We start from the raw sequence: 26,967 nt of genomic DNA on the forward strand, positions 1-26,967 counted from the left end.
ATGGGGATGATGTGTTAATGATTTTTAATGACAGTGATGGGGATGATGTGTTAATGGTTGTTTAATGACAGTGATGGGGATGATGTGTTAATGATTGTTTAACGACAGTGATGGGGATGATGTGTTAATGATTGTTTAATGACAGTGATGGGGATGATGTGTTAATGACTGTTTAGTGACGTTGATGGGGATGATGTGTTAATTGTATCATGATGGTGATGGGGATGATGTGTCAATCATTGTTTCATGACAATGATGGGGATGATGTGTTAATGATTCTTTAATGACAGTGATGGGGATGATGTGTTAATAATTGTTTAATGGCAATAATGGGGATGATGTGTTAATTGTTCAATGACAGTGATGGGGATGATGTGTTAATTGTTTAATGACAGTGATGGGGATGATGTCTTAATGATTGTTTAATGACAGTGATGGGGATGATGTGTTAATCAAAGTTTAATAATAGTGATGGGGATGATGTGTTAATTGTTTAATTAAGTGATGGGGCTGATGTGTTAATGATTGTTTAATGACAGTTATGGGGATGATGTGTTAATGATTGTTTAATGACAGTGATGGGAATGATGTGTTAATGATTGTTTAATGACAGTGATGGGGATGATGTGTTAATGATTGTTTAAAGACAGTGATGAGGATGATGTGTTAATGATTGTTTGATGACAGTGTTGGGGATGATTTGTTAATCATTGTTTAATGACAGTGATGGGGATGATGTGTTAATGATTGTTTAATGACAGTGATGGGGATGATGTGTTAATGATTGTTTAATGACAGTGATGGGGATGATGTGTTAATGGTTTTCTGACAGTGATGGTTATGATGTGTTCATTGTTTCATGACAGTGAAGGGGATGATGTGTTAATCACTGTTTAATGACAGTGATGGGGATGATGTGTTAATTATTTGATGACCGTGATGGGGATGATTTGTTAATGATTGTTTAATGAAAGTGATCAAGATGGTATGTTAATGATTGTTCAATGGCAGTGATGGGGCTGATGTGTTAATGATTGTTTAATGACAGTTATGGGGATGATGTGTTAATGATTGTTTAATGATAGTGATGGGGATAATGTGGTAATCATTGTTTAATGACAGTGATGGAGAGGGAGTGTTAATGATTGTTTAATGACAGTGATGTGGTGATGTGTTCATGATTGTTTAATGACAGTGATGAGGATGATGTGTTAATTGTTTAATGACAGTGATGGGGTGATGTGTTCATTGTTTAATGAGAGTGATGTGTTAATTCTTTGCTGACAGTGATGGGGATGATGTGTTAATGATTGTTTAATGACAGTGATGGGGATGATGTGTTAATGATTGTTTAACGACAGTGATGGGGATGATGTGTTAATGACTGTTTAATGACAGTGATGGGGATGATGTTTTAATGATTGCTTAATGACAGTGATGGGGATGATGTGTTAATGACTGTTTAATGACATTGATGGGGATGATGTGTTCATTGTTTAATGAGAGTGATGGGGCTGATGTGTTAATTCTTTGATGACAGTGATGGGGATGATGTGCTAATGATTGTTTAATGATAGTGATGGGGATGATGTGTTAATGGTTGTTTAATGAGAGTGATGCGGATGATGTGGTAATCATTGTTTAATGACAGTAATGGAGAGGAAGTGTTCATGTTTGTTTTATGACAGTGATGTGGTGATGTGTTAATGATTGTTTCATGACAGTGATGAGGATGATGTGTTAATGATTGTTTAATGTAGTATTGGGATAATGTGTCAAAGATTGTTTCACGATAGTGATGGGGATGATGTGGTAATCATTGTTTAATGACAGTGATGGGTATGATGTGTTAATGATTGTTTAATGACAGTGATGGGGATGGTGTGTTAATGATTGTTTAATGACAGTGATGGGGATGATGTGTTAATTGTTTCATGACAGTGAAGGAGATGATGTGTTAATCACTGTTTAATGACAGTGATGGGGATGATGTGTTAATCAAAGTTTATTATTAGTGATGGGGATGATGTGTTAATTGTTTAATGAAGTGATGGGGATGATGTGTTAATCAGTGTTTAATGACAGTGATGTGGTGATTTGTTAATGATTGTTTAATGATAGTGATGGGGATGATGTGTTAGTTGTTGAATGACATTGATGGTGATGATGTGTTAATTGTTTAATGACAGTGATGGGGATGATGTGTTAATGATTGTTTAATGACAGTGATGGGGATGACGTGTTAATTCTTTGATGACAGTGATGGGGATGATTTGTTAATGATTGTTTAATTACAGTGATCAAGATGGTGTGTTAATGATTGTTTAATGGCAGTGATGGAGCTGATGTGTTAATGATTGTTTAATGACAGTGATGGTGATGATGTGTTAATGATTGTTTAATGATAGTGATGGGGATGATGTGTTAATGATTGTTTAATGACAGTGATGGGGATGATGTGTTAATGGTTTTCTGACAGTGATGGTTATGATGTGTTCATTGTTTAATGACAGTGATGGGGATGATGTGTTAATTGTTTCATGACAGTGAAGGGGATGCTGTGTTAATCACTGTTTAATGACAGTGATGGGGATGATGTGTTAATGATTGTTTAATGACAGTGATGGGAATGATGTGTTAATTATTTGATGACCGTGATGGGGATGATTTGTTAATGATTGTTTAATGACAGTGATCAAGATGGTATGTTAATGATTGTTCAATGGCAGTGATGGGGCTGATGTGTTAATGATTGTTTAATGACAGTTATGGGGATGATGTGTTAATGATTGTTTAATGATAGTGATGTGGTGATGTGTTAATGATTGTTTAATGACAGTGATGAGGATGATGTGTTAATTGTTTCATGACGGTTATGGGGTGATGTGTTCATTGTTTAATGAGAGTGATGGGGCTGATGTGTTAATTCTTTGAAGACAGTGATGGGGATGATGTGTTCATGATTGTTTAATGACAGTGATGGGGATGATGTGTTAATGATTGTTTAACGACAGTGATGGGGATGATGTGTTAATGATTGTTTAATGACAGTGTTGGGGATGATGTGTTACTGATTGTTTAATGACAGTGATGGGGATGATGTGTTAATGACTGTTTAATGACAGTGATGGGGATGATGTGTTAATTGTATCATGATAGTGATGGGGATGATGTGTCAATCAGTGTTTAATGACAGTGATGGGGATGATGTGTACATTGTTTCATGAGAGTGATGGGGCTGATGTGTTAATTCATTAATGACAGTGATGGGGATGATGTGTTAATGATTGTTTAATGACAGTGATGAGGATAATGAGTTAATGATTGTTTAATGATAGTGATGGGGATGATGTGTTAATGATTGTTTAATGACAGTGATAAGGATGATGAGTTAATCATTGTTTAATGACAGTGATGGGGCTTGTGTGTTAATAATTGTTTAATGACAGTGATGGGAATGATGTGTTAATGATTGTTTAATGACAGTGATGGGGATGATGTGTTAATGATTGTTTAATGACAGTGATGGGGATGATGTGTTAATGATTGTTTAATGACAGTGATGGGTATGATGTGTTAATGATTGTTTAATGACAGTGATGGGGATGATGTGTTAATGATTGTTTAATGACAGTGATGGGGATGATGTGTTAATGATTGTTTAATGACAGTGATGGGGATGATGTGTTAATAATTGTTTAATGGCAATAATGGGGATGATGTGTTAATTGTTTAATGACAGTGATGGGGATGATGTGTTAATTGTTTAATGACAGTGATGGGGATGATGTCTTAATGATTGTTTAATGACAGTGAAGGGGATGATGTGTTAATTGTTTAATGACAGTGATGGGGATGATGTGTTAATTGTTTAATGACAGTGATGGGGATGTTGTGTTAATGATTGTTTAATGACAGTGATGGGGATGATGTGTTAATTGTATCATGATGGTGATGGGGATGATGTGTCAATCATTGTTTAATGACAGTGATGGGGATGATGTGTTAATTGTTTAATGACAGTGATGGGGATGATGTGTTAATTGTTTAATGACAGTGATGGGGATGATGTGTTAATGATTGTTTAATGACATTGATGGGGATGATGTGTTAATGATTGTTTAGTGACAGTGATGGGGATGATGTGTTAATGATTGTTTAATGACATTGATGGGGATGATGTGTTAATGATTGTTTAATGACAGTGATGGGGATGATGTGTTAATTGTTTAATGACAGTGATGGGGATGATGTGTTAATGATTGTTTAATGACAGTGATGGGGATGATGTGTTAATTGTTTAATGACAGTGATGGGGATGATGTGTTAATGATTGTTTAATGACAGTGATGGGGATGATGTGTTAATGATTGTTTAATGACAGTGATGGGGATGATGTGTTAATGATTGTTTAATGACATTGATGGGGATGATGTGTTAATGATTGTTTAATGACAGTGATGGGGATGATGTGTTAATTGTTTAATGACAGTGATGGGGATGGTGTTTTAATGATTGTTTAATGACAGTGATGCTGTTGATGTGTTAATGATTGTTTAATGACAGTGATGCTGTTGATGTGTTAATTGTTTAATGACAGTGATGGGGGTGATGTGTTAATTGTTTAATGATAATGACGGAGATGATGCGTTAATTGTTTAATGACAGTGATGTGGTGATGTGTTAATGATTGCTTAATGACAGTAATGGGGATAATGTGTCAATGATTGTTTAATGACAGTGCTGTTGATGTGTTAATTGTTTAATGTCAGTGATGGAGATGATGTGTTAATGATTATTTAATGACTGTCATGGGCATGATCTGTGAATGATTGTTCAATGATAGTGATGGGGATGATGTGTTAATGATTGTTTAATGACAGTGACGGGGTGATGTGCTAATTGTTTAATGAAATGATGGGGATGACGTGTTAATGATTGTTTAATGGCACTGATGGGGTTGGTGTGTTGATTGTTCAATGACAGTGACGCGGATGATGTGTTAATTGTTGTTTAATGACAGTGATTGTGATGATGTGTTATTGATAGTTTAATGACAGTGATGGGGTGAAATGTTAATTGTTTAATGAAGTGATGGGGATGATGTGTTAATCATTACTTAATGACAGTGATGTGGTGATTTGTTAATGAGTGTTTAATGATAGTGATGGGGATGATGTGTTAATGATTGTTTAATGACAGTGGTGGGGATGATGGGTTAATGATTGTTTAATGGCAGTGATGGGTATGATGTGTTAATGATTGTTTAATGTCAGTGAAGGGGTGATGAGCTAATTGTTTAATGACAGTGATGGGGATGACGTGTTAATGATTATTTAATAACAGTCATGAGCATGATCTGTTAATGATTGTTCAATGACAGTGATCGGGTGATGTGCTAATTGTTTAATGAAGTGATGGGGATGATGTGTTAATGATTGTTTAATGACAGTGATGGGGATGACGTGTTAATGATTATTTAATGACAGTCATGAGCATGATCTGTTAATGATTGTTCAATGACAGTGATCGGGTGATGTGCTAATTGTTTAATGAAGTGATGGGGATGATGTGTTAATGATTGTTTAATGTCAGTGATGGGGATGATGTGCTAATTGTTTAATGACAGTGATGGGGATGACGTGTTAATGATTATTTAATGACAGTATGGGCATGATCTGTTAACGATTGTTCAATGATAGTGATGGGGATGATGTGTTAATGATTGTTTAATGAAGTGATGGGATGATCTGTTAATGATTGTTGAATGACAGTGATGCTGTTGTTGTGTTAATTGTTTAATGTCAGTGATGGAGATGATGGGTTAATGATTGTTTAATGACAGTGATGGGCGTGATGTGTTAATTGTTTAATGACAGTGATGGGGATAATGTGTTAATTCTTTGATGACAGTGATGGGGATGATGTGTTAATTGTGTTATGACAGTGATGGGGTTGATGTTTTAATGATTATTAAATGACAGTCATGGGCATGATCTGTGAATGATTGTTTAATGATAGTGATGGAGATGAGCTGTGAATGATTGTTTAATGATAGTGATGGAGATGATGGGTTAATGATTGTTTAATGACAGTCATGGGGATGATCTGTGAATGATTGTTTAATGATAGTGATGGAGATGATTGGTTAATAATTGTTTAATGACAGTGATGGGGATGATGTGCTCAATGTTTAATGAAGTGATGGGGATGATGTGTTAATGATTGTTTAATGACAGTGATGGGGATGATGTGTTAATGATTGTTTAGTGACAGTGATGGGGGTGATGTGTTAATGATTGTCTAATGACAGTGATGGGGTGATGTGCTAATTGTTTAATGAAGTGATGGGGATGATGTGTTAATGATTGTTGAATGACAGTGATGGGGATGATGTCTTAATTGTGTAATGACAGTGATGGGGATGAAGTGTTAATGATTGTTTAATGTCAGTGATGGGGATGATGTGTTAATGATTGGTTAATGACAGTGATGGGCGTGATGTGTTAATTGTTTAATGTCAGTGATGGAGATGATGGGTTGATGATTGTTTAATGACAGTGATGGGCGTGATGTGTTAATTGTTTAATGACAGTGATGCTGTTGATGTGTTAATTGTTTGATGTCAATGATGGAGTTGATGGGTTAATGATTGATTAATGACAGTGATGGGGATGATGTGTTTCTTGTTTAATGATAATGATGGGGATGATGTGTTAATGATTGTTTAATGGCAGTGATGGGGATGATGTGTTAATGATTGTTTAATGGCAGTGATGGGGATGATGTGTTAATTGTTTAGTGACAGTGATTGTGATGATGTGTCAGTGATTGTTTAATGACAGTGATGGGGTGGTGTGTTAATTGTTTAGTGACAGTGATGGGTGTTATGTGTTAATGATTGTTTAATGAGAGCGATGGAATTGCTGTGTTAGTTGCGGAATGGTAGTGTCGATGTGTTGATCCTACAATTGTTAATGGACTGTGGTGTGAGTGTTCTGTTGATGATAGTTTAGTGGCAGAAATGTGCAACGTGTTATGTTAATGTATCTTTGTTCTGTCGAGCAGTTGTCCAGTGCCCCAAGATGCAGCCGCCCCTAAATGGCTACTTCATCCAGAATTCTTGTAATAACTATTACAATTCCGCATGTGGTATCCGGTGTAAAGTCGGGTTTGACCTGGTTGGAAGCAGCATTCGTTTGTGTCAATCTAACAGCCTCTGGTCAGGCCTGGACCCCAACTGCAGAGGTAACTGTTAAAATCCACGTCTTCTGGTGCTTCATTCCGTTTTTTCTCTCTTTTATCCTTTCTGTTTTCTCGAATGCTTCATATTTTTAAGCTTTCAGCTCCTTTTGTTACTCAATGAAATCCATCATGTGTCCAACAGTGTTAATAGGATGAGGCTCATTAGTAAAGCTGAATCCAGCTCACAGATCACTTCTTTGCTGAGATAGTTGATTGACTTGTTCAGTCTCACAGCTCTCCTCCCACGCACTCAGTGTCCCAACTATCCCCTTCTATGAGTGCTCAAAGACAATCAATACCCTTCACAGATGGTAAGGTGGCACAGTGGTCTGCACTGCTGCCTCACAGCACCAGGGATTCGATTCCAGCCTTGGGTGACTCTTTGTGGAGTTTGCACTTTCTCCCTGTGTCTACGTGGGTTTCCTCCCACAGTCTAAAGATGTGCAGTTTTGGTGGATTGGCCGTAATGAATTGCCTCTTAGTGTCCAAGGATGTGTAGGTTACATGGGGTTATCGAGCTACGGGGATAGGGGGGGGGAGTGTGTTTAAGTAGGGTGATCTTTCAGAGGGTCGGTACAGACTTGATGGGCTGAATGGCCTCCTTTTGCGCTGTAGGCATTCGACCTATTTATCTTAGCCATAATAATGTAATCGACATTAACAGGCCTCAACAATGCAATTGACCAACAGAATGCTTCCAGTTTGACAAGATATTTGAGGGGGCTCCCTCATGAGGCATCTTAGATTTCAAGTTTGATGATGCATGAATAAGCTGGGGGCCTGGAGAATGGCAGATGGCCAAAGTAATGCTCATTTTCCAAGAGTGACTCCAAGCTCAGTTAGCAACATCCGGGCTGATCAGTTCATCACCTATTGTTTCGATAATTCAGGAATCTTGAATTAAAGATGAGTTGACTGAATATTGTTGAACGAGCGATCCAAATTTGTACCATCCACCTCTTTTTCCAGATCTCCCTACAGATTTCCCCTTTTCAAACATTTAACCAATTTCTTTTTGAAAGTTACCTTTGACTTTGGCCCCACTGTCCTTTCAAACTGCCTACCCAGCTCATAACTCACTGTGTGAAGAAATTTCTTACATATCCTCTGATTTATTTATTCAATCCATGTCTCCTGGCTACGGATTCCCCTGCCAGGGTCCTGTCTATCCTTTTGGATGGATGTGAATGATCTCATGCTGCTATTCTAAAGAAGGTCAACCAATGTCTTCAACCAACACCACAAAATCTACCTCGCTCAGGCCTCACCATCGAGGAGCGACACCCCAAAACTTTTTCAACAGCACCTTCCAAACCCGCGACTTCTACATCCTAGATAGTCGAGGACAGCAGACACATGGGAACACCACCCCCTGGAAGTTCCTCTCAAGTCCCTCACCACCCTGACTTGGGAATATAGCACCGTTCCTTCACTGTCGCTGGGTCAAAATCCTGCAACACCCTCCCCATGTGGGTGTCCCTACACCACACGGACTGCCGCGGTGCAAGAAGGGGCTCGCCACCACCTTCTCAAGGGCAATTAGGGATGGGCAATAAATGCTGGATTATCCAGCGAAACCCACATTCTGTAAATTAATGTTTTAAATCTATGCGCTCCCTAACCCACACAGCCACACTTCCAGGCCATTAAATCTAAAAGAGTCATTAGCTATTGAGAGTCACCATAAACAGCTTATTAGATACTATAGTTCTGTGTGAATTTGATGTTGGGTCGAGACATAGCAGACAATGGAAGGGGTGTGTATTTCTAAGATGCTTTGACATTACTCTGGTGCAGTCAGTATCTAAGACCCATGCCAATGGTGAAGTGTGAACGATCCAACCTGTCTTTTCCTGGTTGCGGAGGGCACCCACTTTTCAGGGGTCTTTCAATTTGCCTTGGCACTGTGTCTTTGGCGAATTTAGCCAGTTGATTGTCTAAAGGGGAGATTTTAACCCAACCAGGGAATCTAACTCAATCGGTTTTACATGAAGTCAACAGAGACCAATGCTGGATCAAGGTGTCCTGTAAAGTTCTGCTCAGCACTTCTGGTCGAAATGACCATCCATCACCACCCCGCTGCCCCCCACCCAAGCCACAAACACACACATTCCCAACACATGGAGACCGTCGCAGGAATGGTCCTTTTAAGACATTCTCCCAGTGCCCAGACAGTATTAAATCAGGCTGTATGAAAAACTGTTTAAATACACCAGAAACTGTGCTCCACACATTTGCATTTCAGAGCAGCTTCCTGTTTATTCCTGACTGTTTTCCTCTTTCTGTGCAGTCCGCTCCTGCCCCAAGTTACGGAAGCCTGAACACGGCTCCTTAAACTGCTCAACCGACGGCACATCCTACAAAACCGTTTGTCACGTGACCTGCAGCAAAGGCTACATGTTGGAGGGAAGGTCGAAGCTCACCTGCCAAGCGAACATGCTCTGGGATAGGAAGGAGCCGAGATGTGTTGGTAAGTCGCGTGAATAACCAAAGGCCCGAGGTTGATCCCAAGCTTGGGTGACTATCGGTGTGGAGTTTGCACGTTCTACAAGGGGTTTCCTCTGTCTGCTCCGGTTTCCTCCCACAGTCCAAAGATGTGCAGGTTAGGTGGAGTTATGGGGATAGGGCAAGGGATGGGCCGGGGTAGGGTGCTCTTTCAGAGGTTGATGCAGACTCGATGGCCCAAATGATCTTCTTCTGCACTATAGGGATTCTATGATTAACCTGTTCAAGGAATTAAATGCCCCGAGGCTGTCGTGTTGGGTGTTCTGATGCACAAATGATCCAACACGGCTGTAGATGGTACAGCTCAGTTTTATTGTCTAAACAAGTGTAACAACTAACTATTGGCTTGGGTACGTGCTTCACCAGCTAACCTGTGGACCCAGCCCTATCACTATCTTAGTGAGGCACTCAGCACATGGTCTATGTCTGAGTGGCACGCTGTGAGCTCTGTGCTCTGAGCTATCTCCTGGTAGAATGAGCGGGAACTGTGGTGTTCCCTGTTTTATAGTGCGTGTGCTCTCACTGGTGATTGGCTGCGATGTGTGTGTGTGTTGGTTGGTCCAACTGCCTGTCCATCAGTGTGTGTGTGATTGCACCATGATATGTTGATCTGGATATCATGACAGCGGCGATTGTCGCTATTGTCTGGATCGATTGTAAATTATAAATCTGAGATTGCTAGTTTTTGTTAACTAAAAGTATTGAGGGGAAACAGGGCGAAAGTGGGCATGTGGCATTAGGTCAGCATTGACTGGCAGACCAAGCTAGAGGGGCTGAATGGCCCCCTCTTGAATTTAGGTGCGCATTCCTTCTGATGAATTCAAGATTCAGAACTGTAAAAACAAACTGGATTTCAAGTGTTGCCTACAATAGCTTCACACCAACAGACACCAATTCTCAACAAAGTCCACACTCAAAGCAGAATTTCCGGGTCTGAGGATTTCAGTACGAGTTCTGTGGGAGGGTCGATTACATCCGAAACGTTAACTCTGCTTCTCTCCCCACAGATGCTGCCAGACCTGCTGAGTTTATCCAGCACTTTCTGTTTTAATTTATGATTGCGTATTTATTGAATATTGATTAGCCAATTAAAAAAGAATATTTTAGTCACTACATTCTGACAACTGTCTGTTCATTTGTTCCCGTGCTGTAGGTGAATGATATTCTTCACAATGAAAAAATCTCTCACATTTATTTAAATTCTGCTTTAGATTTGAAGGCCAGAACATCATGGCGATTAACAGAAGACAATAATGTTGGAATGAAATAGATTGTGATGGTGAACTGAAGGCGTTTATTTATTCCTGTGTCTCTTGTTTGAGACGCGGGCGGAGACTTGCATGTTCATCATTTTTATCCCCTGGAAATAAGTCTCCATTTTAATAAACATGTATCTGTGAGTCAGAAGCCAGAATGTACAGGTGACAGCACCTTGCTGATCAAAGTAGCCTCACCTCACTGGGCATCATAACTGTGAAGCTACTGCCGCCAGCTGGCATACTTGGAAATTGCGTCAGATGGTTACCATCACAACCATTCTAAAGCTTGTGCGCAACACCAAACCGACCATCATTGACCTGGAGGACGGCAGCACAGTGGCACAGTGGGTTAGCCCTGCTGCCTCACGGCGCCGAGGTCCCAGGTTCGATTCTGGGTCACTGCCCATGTGGAGTTTGCACATTCTCCCCGTGTTTGCGTGGGTTTCGCCCCCACAGCCCAAAGATGTGCAAATTGCCCCTTAATTGGAAAAAATAATTGGGTACTCTAAATGTATATATTTTTTAAAAATTGATCGCGAGGAGGACCTTGACAATACACAGGAAGACATTGAAGAACGTGGAAAATGGGCGTGTAATTAGAAATTGAACTTTGAATAAAGATGAATGCGAAACATTTCAAAGAGGCCCAATAAGGAGACCAAATACTGCTCAGAAAATAAGTGTCAAAATGGGGTAGAGTAGCAGAGAGAACTCGGGGACACAGAGCACACAAATTATTAATTTATAACAGATTAATATGGCTAAACAAAAACACAAACGAACACACTGGGATTCGTTACCAGAAAGATGGAATAGTAAAGTTGAGAAGTTATATTACATTTGTGTAGACTCTTGGTTAGATTGTACTTGAGTGCACTGTTCTGATAGTGACGTAGTGGTAATGTTACTGGACTAGTAATCCAGAGGCTACGCAAATGCTCTCGGGACACAGGTTCAAATCTCACCACCGTAGCTGGAGAATTTTAAATCCAATTAATAAATCTGGAATATAAAACTACTCTCAGTACACTATTATTCATTGTTGTAAAATCCCACTTGGTTAATGCTTTTAGTCAAGGAATCCGGCCATTCTTACCTGTCTGGATATTTCCTACCAAGGGATTGCCATTGACCCGAAACTGAGCTGGAACCAGCCATATGAATACGGGAGCTCCAAGAGCAAGCCAGAGCCGTGTGTACCATCGACAAGATGCACTGCAGGAACTCGCCAAGGCTCCTTCGCCAGAACCATGCTCTGTGAAAGGCTGAGCACTGTTTGTGTGTGTGTGTGTGTGTGTGTGTACGACTAAGCTGGAAACCCAGGCTGTGGGTTCAAATCCAACCATGGCAATTAATGAATAAAAAATATGCATTTGAAAGCTGGTCTCAGTAATGGTATCAGGAACCTGTTATTGGTTGTTGTAAAAACCCATCTGGTTCGCTAATGCAACAGACATTTTAGGGTGGCAGGGTAGCACAATGGTTAGCACAGTTGCTTCACAGCTCCAGGGTCTCAGGTTGAATTCCCGGCTTGGGTCACTGTCTGTGCGGAGTCTGCACGTTCTCCCCGTGTGTGCGTGGGTTTCCTCCGGGGGCTCCGGTTTCCTCCCACAGTCCAAAGATGTGCAGCTTTGGTGCATTGGCCGTGCTAAATTGCCCTTAGTGTCCAAAAAATGTTAGCTGGGGTTGCTGGGTTACGGGGATAGGGTGGAGGTGTGGGCTTAGGTCGGGTGCTGATTCCAAGGGCCGGTGCAGACTCAATGGGCTGAATGGCCTCTTTCTACAGTGGGCGCTCTAACCTGAGCAATGTAAAATTCTGACCATGGAGAAGGTGCAGAAAACAAATCTTCCTCCAATCCCAGAGCTGAGAGATGAGAGCTACCAAGAAAGAGTGAACAGGTTGGGGATCGTTTCTCCACGAAGGAAATGTGTGAGGGGCTGAGCGGACCAGGAAGGTCTTTCATGTTACAAAACGGTTTGATGTTGGCAATATTGGAGCCATTATCAACAGAACTACTATGGTTTCTCTGTGTTGCACGATATTACAGGGCTTGTCCCGATAGAAATGTTTGTTTTCTTCTGCCACACAGAGTTCGTGATTATCAATGTACAAACATACTTGCCATCACAGTCAACATCACAACCAAATATTCCGTATGGAAGAGCTCAGTCCAAAACCCAAACAAAATGGACAAAGAACACGAAGCCTGCATCGTTTTCGCATAGATGTTTTCATTTAATTTGAATCTATTTTGCTGGATTTATTACTGCTGTTACCTGATTTAAGTTCCATTTCTCTTTGCTTTCCAACAGAGGTCCTTTGTCCAGCCATTCAGAAGCCGAGTGGGGTGATAGTTTCCCCCACTGTTTGCAGGAAAGCAGCAATGAAACCAGGGGGCGTGTGCAAATTGAGCTGCCGCCATGGTTACAGCCTGTCTGGCGTCATGGAGGAGGCTCACTGCCTGAGCAGTGGCAAGTGGAGTCAGGTGCTGCAAAAGGCCTTTTGTCAAGGTAACCCCTCTCCCCAGAACTTTATCTTTGCACTAAAATAGGGCTTGAGTTTGGAGCCTTCTGCAACATCCACACTTGTGTCCAAATATAAGAAGTTGGTTGTTTACCTCCTTGCTGTCTATGGGGTGTTGCTACTGCGTTTCCTACATTACAACATTGACCGCAGGCCGCATTTACTGGCCATGCCTGTGGCAACCCTGCCACAGCCATTTTGCAGGAACGTCTATGGGTTTAAATGTCAATCAGGTCGTTCATTGCCCACCTTCAGGGTTCTCGTGACTTGAACAGAAAGGTGCCTGCCTTCAGGAGCTTTCAACAATCTGAGAGTTGACAGCTCTCCATTCCCAGTAGCGCCTCTAGGAGCGTGGCCACTGCTGGAAGTGCAACAGGCCACACAAACAGGACATCGATGGAGGCCTCCAGCAGATAGGTGAGAGTGGCAGGCTCAGTGGAGTCAGTCAGGTAGGCCCTGCCCCCGGCAAGAGGGAAAGAGGGGGACTCTCAGTGGGCTTGGGTGATGTGTGGGGGAGGTTCAGCTGCCAGGGAAACGGTCTGTGGGCCACAGGATGTCCAGTCAGAAGGACCCTCCCAATACCAGAGCCCACAGGGAGGCTGCCAGGACATACCACCGCCAACATGATCACAGCCTCCTACATGGTCACAGCCATCAATATGTTCACAGCCTCCAAGCACGGGCTTCAACACAGTTCACGGCCTCCAGCATGGTGCATGGCCTCCAACATGGTCACGTCCGCCACTCCCAGCCACTGGTAGGATAACAGTGGTACCAGGATCATGTCATTAAGTGATGCTTAATTGGCCGCTCAAGGATCTCAAATGGCTTCCAGTTGGGAATGTCGTCCCTGCTCCTAGCTTAATGGGTGGGGGAGATGAGAGGGTGACCGCCTCGCCACCCCGTCCGTTCACGTTTAAATACACATTCCAGACCATCTTAACCCCATCTCACAACCTTGTCAGCATTTAAAACCCGCCCTTTATTTTAAAAATAGTTAATTGGCTGTAATGGCAGAGATTGTCCAATCCGAGTTCGCCCACCACCCTTGCCGGTGAGGATGGAGAATTTGCCGCTCGTCCAAACCTCCATTCAATGCGGCGGGACCGAATAATCCCATCGGCGGGGACGGACGGAGAATTCTGGCCAAAGTCTTGAGGATATCCTGAGTTCATGAAAGATGCTATGCAAATGCAACCTTTCCTTTTTTGGTTAGTCCCTTAACATCACCCAGAGTCCTGGGATTTGTCAGACATTGTAACTCATTGCCATTCTTTTAGAGATGGAATTTTGTGACAATGAGGTTAAAGGAGAGCAGTATCTATCTGAGAGGAAGTTCTGATTGCTGTGTCCACTTATTACAATACAGCCCTGTGTATCTGTAGGCAAGGCACGCTCACACTCTACCCTTTAATGAGATTGAGCATTCAGAGGTATTAGATATTTACTATCGTAACATCACCCTGGGCGAGTGCATGGGCAAATCCAGCCCCACCTGACCTGGAGTTGCAACGCAATTAAAATTAACTCTTAATTTCAAAAATACGTGAAGTCTTTGGTTGTCCAATAACTACAGTCAATATGTATGTAAAGTTAAACACAATTAACATTTATTAATGACAATAATTAATTAAATAGGCAACAAATACAACTGGTTAACTACTACCTGATGTCTAACCTCCCGACTCTCCTTTAACCCTCTCTGCCCTCTATACATACACAAGACAGACAAACAGAGGGGAAAGAGGGGTGTAAAAGTAATACTAAAATTAAAAGGATAAAAGTCTCTGTTTCAGATAGATGTCTTCCAGTTAGATTCTTTTAATCTAAACCTCCAGTTGGATGAGGTCTTTGCTTTCAGTCTGCAGTGGTTTTCACTGTAGATGCATCAGGATCTCGCGACTTCTCTGCAGACTCAGGATCAACAGGCAGAAAACATTTGAGAGCAAGAGAGAGAAAAAAGCCACAGCTTTTCCTCTCAGCGTCCAGGTGCTTTCTCTGTCCTGTCCTTTGAAAACTCCCTGTTGCCAGGGAGAATATTGCCCCTGGCCAATCCATTGGCCACCAGCCAACCACTCAAACCAAATCTCTCTGATCTTTCGGGTGCCATAAAGTCTGACTTCTTGGATTGGATTGGATTGGATTTGTTTATTGTCACGTGTACCGAGGTACAGTGAAAAGTAATTTTCTGCGAGCAGCTCAACAGATCATTAAATACATGGGAAGAAAAGAAAATACATAATAGGGCAACACAACATATACAATGTAACTACATAAGCACTGGCATCGGATGAAGCATACAGGGTGTAGTGTTAATGAGGTCAGTCCATTTGTTCTCACTGGAACGAAGGAGGTTGAGGGGCGACCTGATAGAGGTATACAAAATTATGAGGGGCATAGACAGAGTGGATAGTCAGAGGCTTTTCCCCAGGGTAGAGGGGTCAATTACTAGGGGGCATAGGTTTAAGGTGAGAGGGGCAAGGTTTAGAGTAGATGTACGAGGCAAGTTTTTTACGCAGAGGGTAGTGGGTACCTGGAACTCGCTACCGGAGGAGGTAGTGGAAGCAGGGACGATAGGGACATTTAAGGGGCATCTTGACAAATATATGAATAGGATGGGAATAGAAGGATACGGACCCAGGAAGTGTAGAAGATTGTAGTTTAGTCGAGCAGTATGGTCGGCACGGGCTTGGAGGGCCGAAGGGCCTGTTCCTGTGCTGTACATTTCTTTGTTCTTTGTTCCATAAGAGGGTCATTTAGGAGTCTGGTGACAGTGGGAAGAAGCTGTTTTTGAGTCTGTTCATGCGTGTTCTCAGACTTCTGTATCTCCTGCCCGATGGAAGAAGTTGGAAGAGTGAGTAAGCCGGGTGGGAGGGATCTTTGATTATGCTGCCCGCTGTTCAGGAGCTAAAGCATCATAGCACAGTGTACTATTTTGAAACTTTTGAGTTCCTCACTTCCTCTGCTGACCTTAAAGGTATATGCCCATTAAATATCCATGCATCAAAACTGATAACAATAAAATAAAATAAATGGGGAAAAAAGTCAACAGGAAGGGTCCTTATTTGTCTAAGATGTAGACATTTTTATTACATTAAAAGTGTTAGATAACTATAAGCTATTGTATAGTTGCCCCGTGAATACTATTCAGTCTTCCATTGGGTGAGCAATATTACAATGTAAAGGTACTTCTTTAAATTTAATTGACGAGATGGTGATTTATTTTTCATATTGTTTTATCAATTAGACAATGAGGCTCCTCAAATTCATTGCCCAGAGGAACTCAAGGTAGCAACTGCAGAACATCAGAAAACAGCGAACGTCACCTGGCAGACACCAGAAACTAATGATAACTCCGCTGATGAGGTCAGTGCTGGGTATCTGTTTCAGGGTAAAGCGTTCGGTACCTTTTTCTATTCATTCATGGGTTGTGGGCATCACTGGGTGAGGCCACCCTTTATTGCCCATGCCTAATTTCCCTTGAACTGAGTGGCTTGCTTGGCCACTTCAGAGGGCTGTTAAGAGTCATGTCGCTGTGGATCTGGAGTTGCATGTCGGCCAGACCAGGTAAGGATGGCAGATTTCCTTCCCTAAAGGGAAATTAGTGAACCAGATGGCTTTTTAGATGGGATTTGAACCCATGTCCTCAGAGTATTAGCCTGTGCTCTTGATTACGAGTCCAGTGACATTACCACTGTGACACCTCCCTTCCATCAGTTGGGGCTCAAGGGGGGGGGGGGGGTGGTAACTCTCTTGTCTCTGAGCAACATTACTGTAGGATTAAGTCTCACTACAGATGACTTGAGGACAAACACTAGGCTGACATTACTGAGGGAGTGCTGTACTATCAGAGGTGCCATCTTTCTAATGTGATGTTAAATGCAAGGCTCTGGCCGCCCATTTTAGTAGACGATTCCATGGCCGTTTAAGAGCGGGCGGGTTCTCGTGGTGAACTCAGGGAAACATTGCCGCTCACAGTAGCTTTTCTTCTACATTATCAGGTGTCTTTACAAGTCATTCCTGCAATAGCTCCACCTCACCTCTTCCCAATTGGAGAAATCACCATCGTATATACAGCAGTGGACAAGAGTGGGAACAAAGCAAATTGTTCCTTTAATATAAAGGTTATTGGTGAGTCGACGCTACTCCTGAACATTCACAGCTGTGATACAGTGATCTGAGCCAATTCTCGTCTCGTTTCAGAGATTTGGGGCTGTCCCAAAAGCCAGTAGTTTTCTCTTCAGGAAGGAAATATAATTATGGTACCAGTGATCCTGAATGATTAAGCATCTTGGAATGATGTCTACTTTCTTCTTTATGGCCTTACAGATTACAGAGTTGTCATCCGGCAAAGATTCTTCCCAGTCCTAGAGACACTAATTTATATGTGTATATTTTTAGAAGCTCTTCTTGTACTCTTCCGGACTGTATAAGTAGTCATTCTCTCAGCTTTGGGGCCCAACCTCCCTCCACATTGTAGCCTGTCTTATGTCTCATCCTTCAAATTACCATTGAATCATAGAATTTACAGTGCAGAAGGAGGCTATTCGGCCCATCGGGTCTGCACCGGCCCTTGGAAAGAGCACCCCACTTAAGCCCACGCCTCCACCCTATCCCCGTAACCTCATAACCCAGCAACCCCACCCAACCTTTTTGATCACTAAGGGCAATATATCATGGCCAATCCACCTAACCTGCACATCTTTGGACTGTGGGAGGAAATTGGAGCACCCGGAGGAAACCCACGCAGACACGGGGAGAACGTGCAGACTCCGCACAGACAGTGACCCAAGCCGGGAATTGAACCAGGGACCCTGGAGCGGTGATGCAACTGTGCTAACCACTATGCTACCGTGCTGCTTTTCTACAGCTTTCTAAAATGCACCCACCATCTTCTTCCTCCTTGCACCCACATCAGTTTTACAACCTCCTCCTCCTCCAGGCAACAGGACCAAGAGGGGTTGGCGACCACAGATTTGCATTGGATTGGTCCATTATTATTCTTGGCCAATTAGGGGCTGGTTTAGCACAGGGCTAAATAGCTGGCTTTAAAAGCAGACCAAGGCAGGCCAGCAGCACGGTTCAATTCCCGTACCAGCCTCCCCGAACAGGCGCCGGAATGTGGCGACTAGGGGCTTTTCACAGTAACTTCATCTGAAGCCTACTCGTGACAATAAGCGATTTTCATTTCATTTCATTTCAATTATTGTAGTGGTTTGCCATTGCCCTCTGCAGTGAGGCCAATCAGGAAACTCCTCCGCTCTTACAGCCTGACATCAGGTGTATTGGATAGATTTACTGGCTGATAATTAACCTGTTTGGCCATGTTATGAACACAATCTCCGTGGACATCAAGTCCTGAAGTGAGACTTGAACCTGGATCTTCTGGCTCAGAAGGGGGAGGGAACCCACCCGGGAGGGAGGGAACCCACCCACTGCTCCACAAGACCTCCGGTTTGATGCCGAGACTTGTATTTCAGACTCCTGCCTTATACATTCCTTTCATTGCTTCAGTCTCTCCTCCCTTCATAGGATCAACTTGGCCCTTCAACTCAAGCTTGGCCTTGTATACTCACCGGTCTTTCATTAACCACCCCTCTGCTTCTCACAGATTTGACTTTGGGGCCTCGGCCTTCATTCAGTTTCTGAACATATTTTTAAAAATTAAACTAGGATCTGACCTATTTGCGTTATGGTATTCTGAAAGCCGCCATTTAAAATGTGTGTATTTATAAAGTGTCTTTAACACAGTTGAACATGGAGCCAGAAGGCTGTGGGGACGGCAGCAAGAAAAACCTTTAAATGTTCACAAAATACTTATGCTATACTTATATATGATATACTTCAAAATTGATTTGACTCTGGCAGGATCAGACAGAGAGTTGGCGGGGGGGGGGGGGTGGGTGGGGGGGTGGGGGGGACATCATTAGACCCTCCTGTCAGACAGCTCCCATTTCAACGTGTTTCTCAATTGAGAATTTTTAGAATATTACAATGCTATTGAGTGGGAGGTGAGGAGAACCTTGTTCACCCGGTGAGTTAATGTGACCTGGAATAAATTTCCTGAAAGGGCAAAGGTCTCAGATTCTTTGGGAGGGGTTTGTCTCCGCCCTGTACAATCTACCTCATTCCAATGGAACCATTATTTACGTTTCAGCAACAGCTCAGGGCAGGGTTTACTTCGAGAATGATTTCTTTACGTTTCTTTAGATGCTGAACCCCCTGTGATTGACAGGTGTCGCTCACCATTGCCCATCCTGACACGTGAGGAGACCTATCAGGCCTTCTGGGAGGAACCGCAGTTTTCGGATAACTCAGGTATCATTGTCTGCAGCTTTTGGGCGTGAAGCAGTTTCCAAATCTCAAATTTGAAATTTATTTAAGTACCAATTGTTCACGTTTAGATCTGACATCTCCCTGTGCCTGTGTATTATGGTAATTGCATCTCAACAAGAAAGTAGGACCTGTGACTCTCATGGGCCGTAGAGGAAGGAATTGTCCTCTTTGTTGCTTCTGCGTAATGCTCCGTTTTCAGGTGCAGTAACAAGGGTGATAGGTAAGTTAGATCGAGACAAACACTTTCTCTGAGCTGGGGAATCTAGGACTTGGAGGGGGGCTGGGGCAGGTCAGATTCTACAAATTAGAGCCAAACTTTTCAGGAGTAAAATTAGGAAACACTCCTACGGATAAAGAGTTGTAGAAATGACAACGGATCAATTGTTCGTATTAAATCTGACTTTTGTTAGACAAAGGTATTACGGGAAAGGCAGCAAAGGTGGGTATGTGCAGTTAGGCCGCAGGTCTGTCATGATATGCACTCATGCGCATAATGAGATACAGACAGGCAGTGACAGATACCCAGTACAGCCAATCAACACACAGGACAGAACACAACCAATCACCAGGCAGAATACTGGAAGGTGGTCCCCCACTATAAAACACACGAGGCATCAACACTCTGCCTCTTTCCACTGGTGACAACTGTAGTGACAGTCAGGGTGTATATATCAGTTAGCACCTTCTACACGTGGCTCAGAGCTAGTCTGGTCTAGTTAGTTATAATAAACACACTTTGATTAGTAGAGTGTCAAACCCACAGTGAACTGTGTGCACTGCTTAATAAGTTCAATAAAGCGTATTGAACCAACATCAAAGTTTGGAGTCTACTTTCAAGTTCAACTGCATCCAGTTGCAGTCCGTGTTACCCCAGGGTGATTAACAGGACAAGGTCCATCAGTGATCTCACAGAGTGGTAGAACAGACCTCCTCCCGTTCCTAACTCGCCCCCCATTTTAGGAAATGCTGGCATCAGCTCTCCCCCCTCACTACCCAACCGGTGGAAACCTCTGGTCTGCGTGATGGACTCAAGTGGCCCCTGCACTCCTAGAGTTCTATGAAGGGCAGGTTTTCCACTCCGCCAGGTTGTCTTGAAAGTGATAAAAACAAATACCTATTTCAAAGACGCATGGATGAATCCAGCTTTCGTCAAAGATGTTGCCATGCCGCAAGCAGTAAGACTCATGATTACACTTTTCAAACCCCTCTCCTTCCTTGGTCGCAGGTGCTCCTGTAAAGATCAAAAAGACACATTCGCCTGGAGATATCTTCTCCCGTGGAGAGACGGTTGTCCGTTACACTGCAACGGATCCTTCTGGCAATAGCAGGACCTGTGATATTCAAATCACCATCAGAGGTACGGACCAATGTTGGAGTTCAGCAAGTATTTTATTCACACAGCGGGAGGACACAGGTTTAAGGGAACTGACGAAGGAACCCGGGGAATTGTTATTTTACACGGCAAATAGTGGTGATCGGGGAATGCGCTGTCTGAAAGGGCAGCAGGAGCAGATTCAATAATCAAAAGGGAATTGGATAAATTATTGAAAAGGAGGAATATGTGGGGCTATGGGGGAAGAGTAGGGGAGTGGGTCTAATTGGATAGCTCTTTCCAAGAGCTAGCACAGGCAAGATGGGCTGAATGGCCTCATTCTGTGCTGTAAGATTCTATGATCCAATTAAATGTTCCAGTCATTCTCAAAGGTTTTGGGGAAATAAAGGGGGGGAGATGTGGCTATGAAACCCGGGATTGGGTGGTGGAATGGAAATAAATAAAATAATAAACCATCTTTATTGTCACAAGCAGGCTTACATTAACACTGCAATGAAGTTACTGTGAAAAGCCCCGAGTCGCCACATTCCGGCACCTGTTCGGGGACACAGAGGGAGAATTCAGAATTCTCAGCTGGTACGGGAATTGAACCCGCGCTGCTGGCCTTGCTCTGCGTCACAAACCACCTGTCTAGCCCACTGAGCTAAACCAGCCCAGGGAGATAACGTGCCTGGGTTGTTGGAGTCCAGTGAGAATGAGGGGTTGAAGTAATTAACATTAATAAAGAAAAAAAAGCACTGGAGAAATTAATGGGGAAGAAAGCTGGCAAAGCTCCCGGTCCAGATAGCGTACATTGTTTTAAAAGAAGTGGCTCAGAGACAGTGGATCCATTGGTTTTTGATCTCATTTCCTAGATTCTAGAGTGGTTCCTGTGGATTGGAAAGTCGTAAGTGTAACTAACCCTGCTAGAACATAGAACAAACATTACAGCGCAGTACAGGCCCTTTGGCCCGCGATGTTGCGCCGACCTGTGAAACCACTCTAAAGCCCATCTACACTATTCCCTTATCGTCCATATGTCTATCCAATGACCATTTAAATGCCCTTAATGTTGGCGAGTCCACTACTGTTGCAGGCAGGGCATTCCACACCCTTACTACTCTGAGTAAAGAACCTACCTCTGACATCTGTCCTATATCTATCTCCCCTCAATTTAAATCTATGTCCCCTCGTGCTAGCCATCACCATCCGTGCTGTTCAAGAAAGAAGGGAGAGACAAAACAGGGAACAGCAGGCCAGTTAATCTGACATTAAAATGTCCGAATGTGTTATCAGGGACCACAGTAACAGGGCACCTGGAAAATCATTTATGCTTCGGCCGAGCCAGCACGGTTTTGTGAAAGGGAAATTGTGTTTGATTAATCTACTGAAGAGATCTTGAAGGCCAGAATGAGCAGGACAGATAAAGGAAACTGACAGGAGGATGTCGTACATTTGGATTTTCAGAAGGCGTTCAGTAAGATGACACACAAGAGATTGTTACACAAGATTAAGGTTGAAAGGATTGACGGTAATCTATTAACCTGGATTGAGAGATCAGTTAGCAAGCAGAGAAGGAGAGCAGGCCATTCTCTGGTTTGCAGATTGTACCTGACAGAGTGAATGCTGCAGGCTCAGCTATTTGCAACCTCCATGACGGGATCACATGTAGTATGTTGAAGTTTGCTGATGACACAGACCTGGTGGAATAGCAATCTGTGGTGACAAGATTAAAAGGCCACAAAGATGTAGAGACAGGTTAAGTGAGTGGGAAGGGAGATAGCAGATCGAATATAGTGTGGGGAAGCTGAAAGCCTTGGTTAGAAGAATGAAAACAGGGTTGATTCTTAAGTGGTACATGTAGGAGCCCTGGTAATAATAATTTTAATCTTCATTCGTGTCACAAGTAGGCTTACATTAACACTGCAAAGAAGTTACTGTGAAAAGCCCCTAGTCGCCACACTCCGGCGCCTGTTCAGGTAGACTGAGGGAGAAGTCAGAATGTCCAAATTACCTAACAGCATGTCTTTCGGGTCTTGTGGGAGGAAACCGGAGCACCCGGAGGAAACCCGCGCAGACACGGGGAGAATGTGCAGACTCCGCACAGACAGTGACCCAAGTGGGAATCGAACCTGGGACCCTGGCGCTGTGAAGCAACAGTACTAACCACTGTGCTACCGTACTGCCCATTGTACACAGGGGGGAGCCATTCAGCCCATCTAGTCTGCTCCGTCATTCAGTATAATCATGGCTGACCCTCTAACTCAACACTTCATTCCCACACTCTCATCTGGACTGAGATGCGGAAAATATTTCTCAACTGAGAGTTGCAAATCTCTGGAATTCGCCACATCAGAGGGCTGTGGACATTCAGGCTTTGAGTATACCCAGGACGAGGAGCGATAGGTTTTTTTGAGATTATAGGATACAGGAATGGAGGGGAAAGTGGATTTAAGTAGAAGATCAGCCATGATAGTATGGGAGGGCAGAGCAGCCTTGAGGGAAGGTTATGGTCCACAACTCCCCCTATATCTTATATTCTAAAGTCTGCTCATCATACAGCAATGAAAAGGAAAATTCAGCAGGTTGTATAATGAGCAATTGATCCATCACTGTTCGATGTGCACCTCTGCCAAAGTTAAACTTCATCCCCAAAATAAATGTTAGCAACGTCTCAGACTCAATGAACGAGCAGCGGATATTCAACTGCATTTATGTTCATGGGTGATTTTCCTGCCTTTGCATCAGAAACTCTAGAGCAGGGTTTTTCAAAGTGTGGGTCGCGACCCCGTGGGTGGATCACGGGTAGGTGTCGGAAACGGTCTATCACGGCGTTCCCACAATGGGACTGCGGGAGAAGCCCCCAGCCGCCGTTACTGGCTTTTCCACGCCAGACGGGGCCGAAAGGACTTCGCTGGCCTGCGTAAGTCCATGCATGCGCGGGAGCGTCAGCGGCTGCTGACGTCATCCCCGCGCATGCGCAGGGGAGGGGGTCTCCTCCGCCTCCGCCATGGTGAAGACCACGGCAAAGGCGGAAGAAAAAGAGTGCCCCCACGGCACAGTCCCGCCCGCGGATTGGTGGGCTCCGATCGCGGGCCAGGCCACTGTGGGGGCACCCCCCCGGGGCCAGATCGCCCCGCGCCCCCCCCCCCCCAAGACCCCGGAGCCCGCCCGCGCTGCCTGCTCCCGCCGGTAAGGTAGGTGGTTTAATCCACACCAGCGGGAGAGGGGTGACAGCGGCAGGACTTCGGCCCATCGTGGGCCGGAGAATCGCCGGGGGTGGGCCCGCCGACCGGCGCGATTCCCGCCCCCGCCGAATCTCTGGTGGCAGAGAATTCGGGACACGGGGGGGGGGGGGGGGGGCGGGATTCACGCCAGCCCCCGGCGATTCTCCGGCTCGGCGGGATGTCGGAGAATCCCGCCTGGTGACTGTAGTTGCTGGGCAACTAAAGACCGCGGGTATTTTAAAATAAGAGTTCATTTCAACCGTGTTGTGACTCCGGGTCAAGTGGGGCTGGAATTGACGGTGCACTGGCCCAGGGTGTCGTAACATTGTTCATTAATTATTTTACTAGTGTATGCAGAAGAATATAAAGGGAGACTGCTGGGGCACTGGTTTGGGAGGTGGGAAGCAGATGTCTGGTTTCATTCTGTGACAAGAACTTATTATCAAGAAACGTATTAATGTCTAGTTTCAAATTCACCAACTAGCTTGGGGTCGGATTAACAGTAGCGGTCACAGGGGAGGGAGGTAAAATAACCTGAGTGAGTCACTCCTGTGAGTGCTGTAGACCCTGGCTACTGGAGGCACTGTGCGTCAGGAATGGATGGATGGATATTCTTCCAGTAGCAAGAGTTATGGTCAAATCCTGACGGTGTTCTGCTTCTTGAGGGTCATTGCAGCTGCACCCACCCAGACAGGCAGTGAGAATTCATGCTGTGAGACCTGGAAGGTCAATCACTGACGCTCAAACCTGTTTCCCTCAATAGATACAGTTTGTGGAGTACCTTTCACTCCTCTGAATGGAGGCTTCTCCTGTGTCGCTGACGACCTGCGTGTGAACTGCACCCTATACTGCTTTGATGGATATGGGCTTGCTGTCGAATCAGTGGAAAATTATTATTGTGCTCACGACGGCTTGTGGATTCCAGCCGCCTCATCTGTGAGGCCAGATTGCTCCAGTAAGTGACATTTACCAGAACGGGAAATTGATTCTTTTTGATTGATCGAATGCTGCCTTGAGATTTATCATCAGTGCAAAATAATTGGCAGATTGGTAATGCCAAGAGCTCTGGTAGTAGTCAAGTGTAATCTCAAAAGAATGGGCGAACTTCTGAAATCCCAAACTCAAATTTCATCTCAGCATTACCAGTGCTTACGGGATGAGTTTTGATAGTGCGTTGAATTTCACAGCTTTTTTCAGCATGGGTGTGGGTGGTTAAGGGCCTTGCAACGGAAAGTGCGGGGGCCCTCTCCATCCCGCCGTCTCAACTCAGCGAATCAAATGCTAGCACGGCCAATTAGCAGCCGCCCAGCGGGAAGGTGGGCAATTAGGGGTGAAATTCTCCCCAAACGGCGCGATGTCCGCCGACTGGCGCCCAAAACGGCGCCAATCAGACGGGCATCGCGCCGCCCCAAAGGTGCAGAATGCTCCGCATCTTTAGGGGCCGAGCCCCAACATTGAGGGGCTAGGCCGACGCCGGAGGGATTTCTGCCCCGCCAGCTGGCGGAAACGGCTTTTGTTGCCCCGCCAGCTGACGCGGAAATGACATGTCGGGGCGGCGCATGTGCGGGAGCATCAGCGGCCGCTGACAGTTTCCCACGCATGCGCAGTGGAGGGAGTCTCTTCCGCCTCCGCCATGGTGGAGACCGTGGCAGAGGCGGAAGGGAAAGAGTGCCCCCACGGCACAGGCCCGCCCGCGGATTGGTGGGCCCCGATCGCGGGCCAGGCCACTGTGGGGGCACCCCCGGGGCCAGATCGCCCCGCGCCCCCCCCAGGACCCCGGAGCCCGCCCACGCCGCCTAGTCCCGCCAGTAAATAGGTACTTTAATTTACGCCGGCGGGACAGGCAATTTATCGGCGGGACTTCGGCCCATCTGGGCCGGAGAATCGAGCGGGGGAGCCCGCCAACCGGCGTGGCCTGATATCCGGTACCGGAGACTTCGGCAACCGGCGGGGGCGGGATTCACGGGCGTCATTCTCCGACCCGGCGGGGGGTCGGAGAATGACACCCTAGATGTGTAACGGTTGGCTCTTTGCCCAATCAGACGTCATGTGGGAGAGGAGTTATACAGCAAACAGGAAGTTGGCTTGGAAGCCCCCAGCTCTCTCAATCTGTCAGACAGGCTCAAAAAAGCTAATAAATTAAGTTCAAAAACGTACAGACTTTGCCACCTTCACCTGCAGACTCTGCTGCCACATGTGGTCACGCTCCCAGTGACAGGCCTTTTCTTCCTCATCCTGGCTGCCATGTTCTCCCAAGCATTTTTCTGTCCGACACCCACAAAACGCAGGAGGCAACAAAAGATTGGCTCTTTAACAAGCTGAATGGATTGGTAATTGGTCTTTTCAAAATGGCAGCAGGATTCTGAATTCAGCACTCACTTGCCTTCCACATTATCTGCCGTGGTAACGTAGTATTCCCGACCCAATGCTATTACACCTCATTGTCTGTCTGCGTGGGCGATTTGCCCACCAAATGGGTGCCTGTAGAATCCAGCCCATAATGATCTAGTGCAGGTTAATCACAGAGGAGACCACAGCCAGACTGGATTTTCACCCAAA

General features: G+C 44.5%; 1 protein-coding gene across 3 annotated transcripts in view; it reads left to right on the top strand.

Annotated features, from left to right (window-relative positions):
* Positions 1-26,967, top strand: part of svep1 (sushi, von Willebrand factor type A, EGF and pentraxin domain containing 1) — a 417,550-nt gene that overhangs the window by 187,130 nt on the left and 203,453 nt on the right. For all 3 annotated transcript variants that reach the window (XM_072517335.1, XM_072517337.1, XM_072517336.1), the window contains exons 5-12: positions 7,069-7,248; positions 9,536-9,715; positions 13,323-13,520; positions 16,781-16,899; positions 17,535-17,664; positions 19,744-19,851; positions 21,095-21,226; positions 25,172-25,363. In XM_072517335.1, the coding sequence (XP_072373436.1) occupies positions 7,069-7,248; positions 9,536-9,715; positions 13,323-13,520; positions 16,781-16,899; positions 17,535-17,664; positions 19,744-19,851; positions 21,095-21,226; positions 25,172-25,363 (1,239 nt within the window). The remainder of the gene's footprint in view (positions 1-7,068; positions 7,249-9,535; positions 9,716-13,322; positions 13,521-16,780; positions 16,900-17,534; positions 17,665-19,743; positions 19,852-21,094; positions 21,227-25,171; positions 25,364-26,967) is intronic.

The sequence above is a fragment of the Scyliorhinus torazame genome, chromosome 9, assembly GCF_047496885.1.
Source record: "Scyliorhinus torazame isolate Kashiwa2021f chromosome 9, sScyTor2.1, whole genome shotgun sequence".
NCBI lineage: Eukaryota > Metazoa > Chordata > Chondrichthyes > Carcharhiniformes > Scyliorhinidae > Scyliorhinus > Scyliorhinus torazame.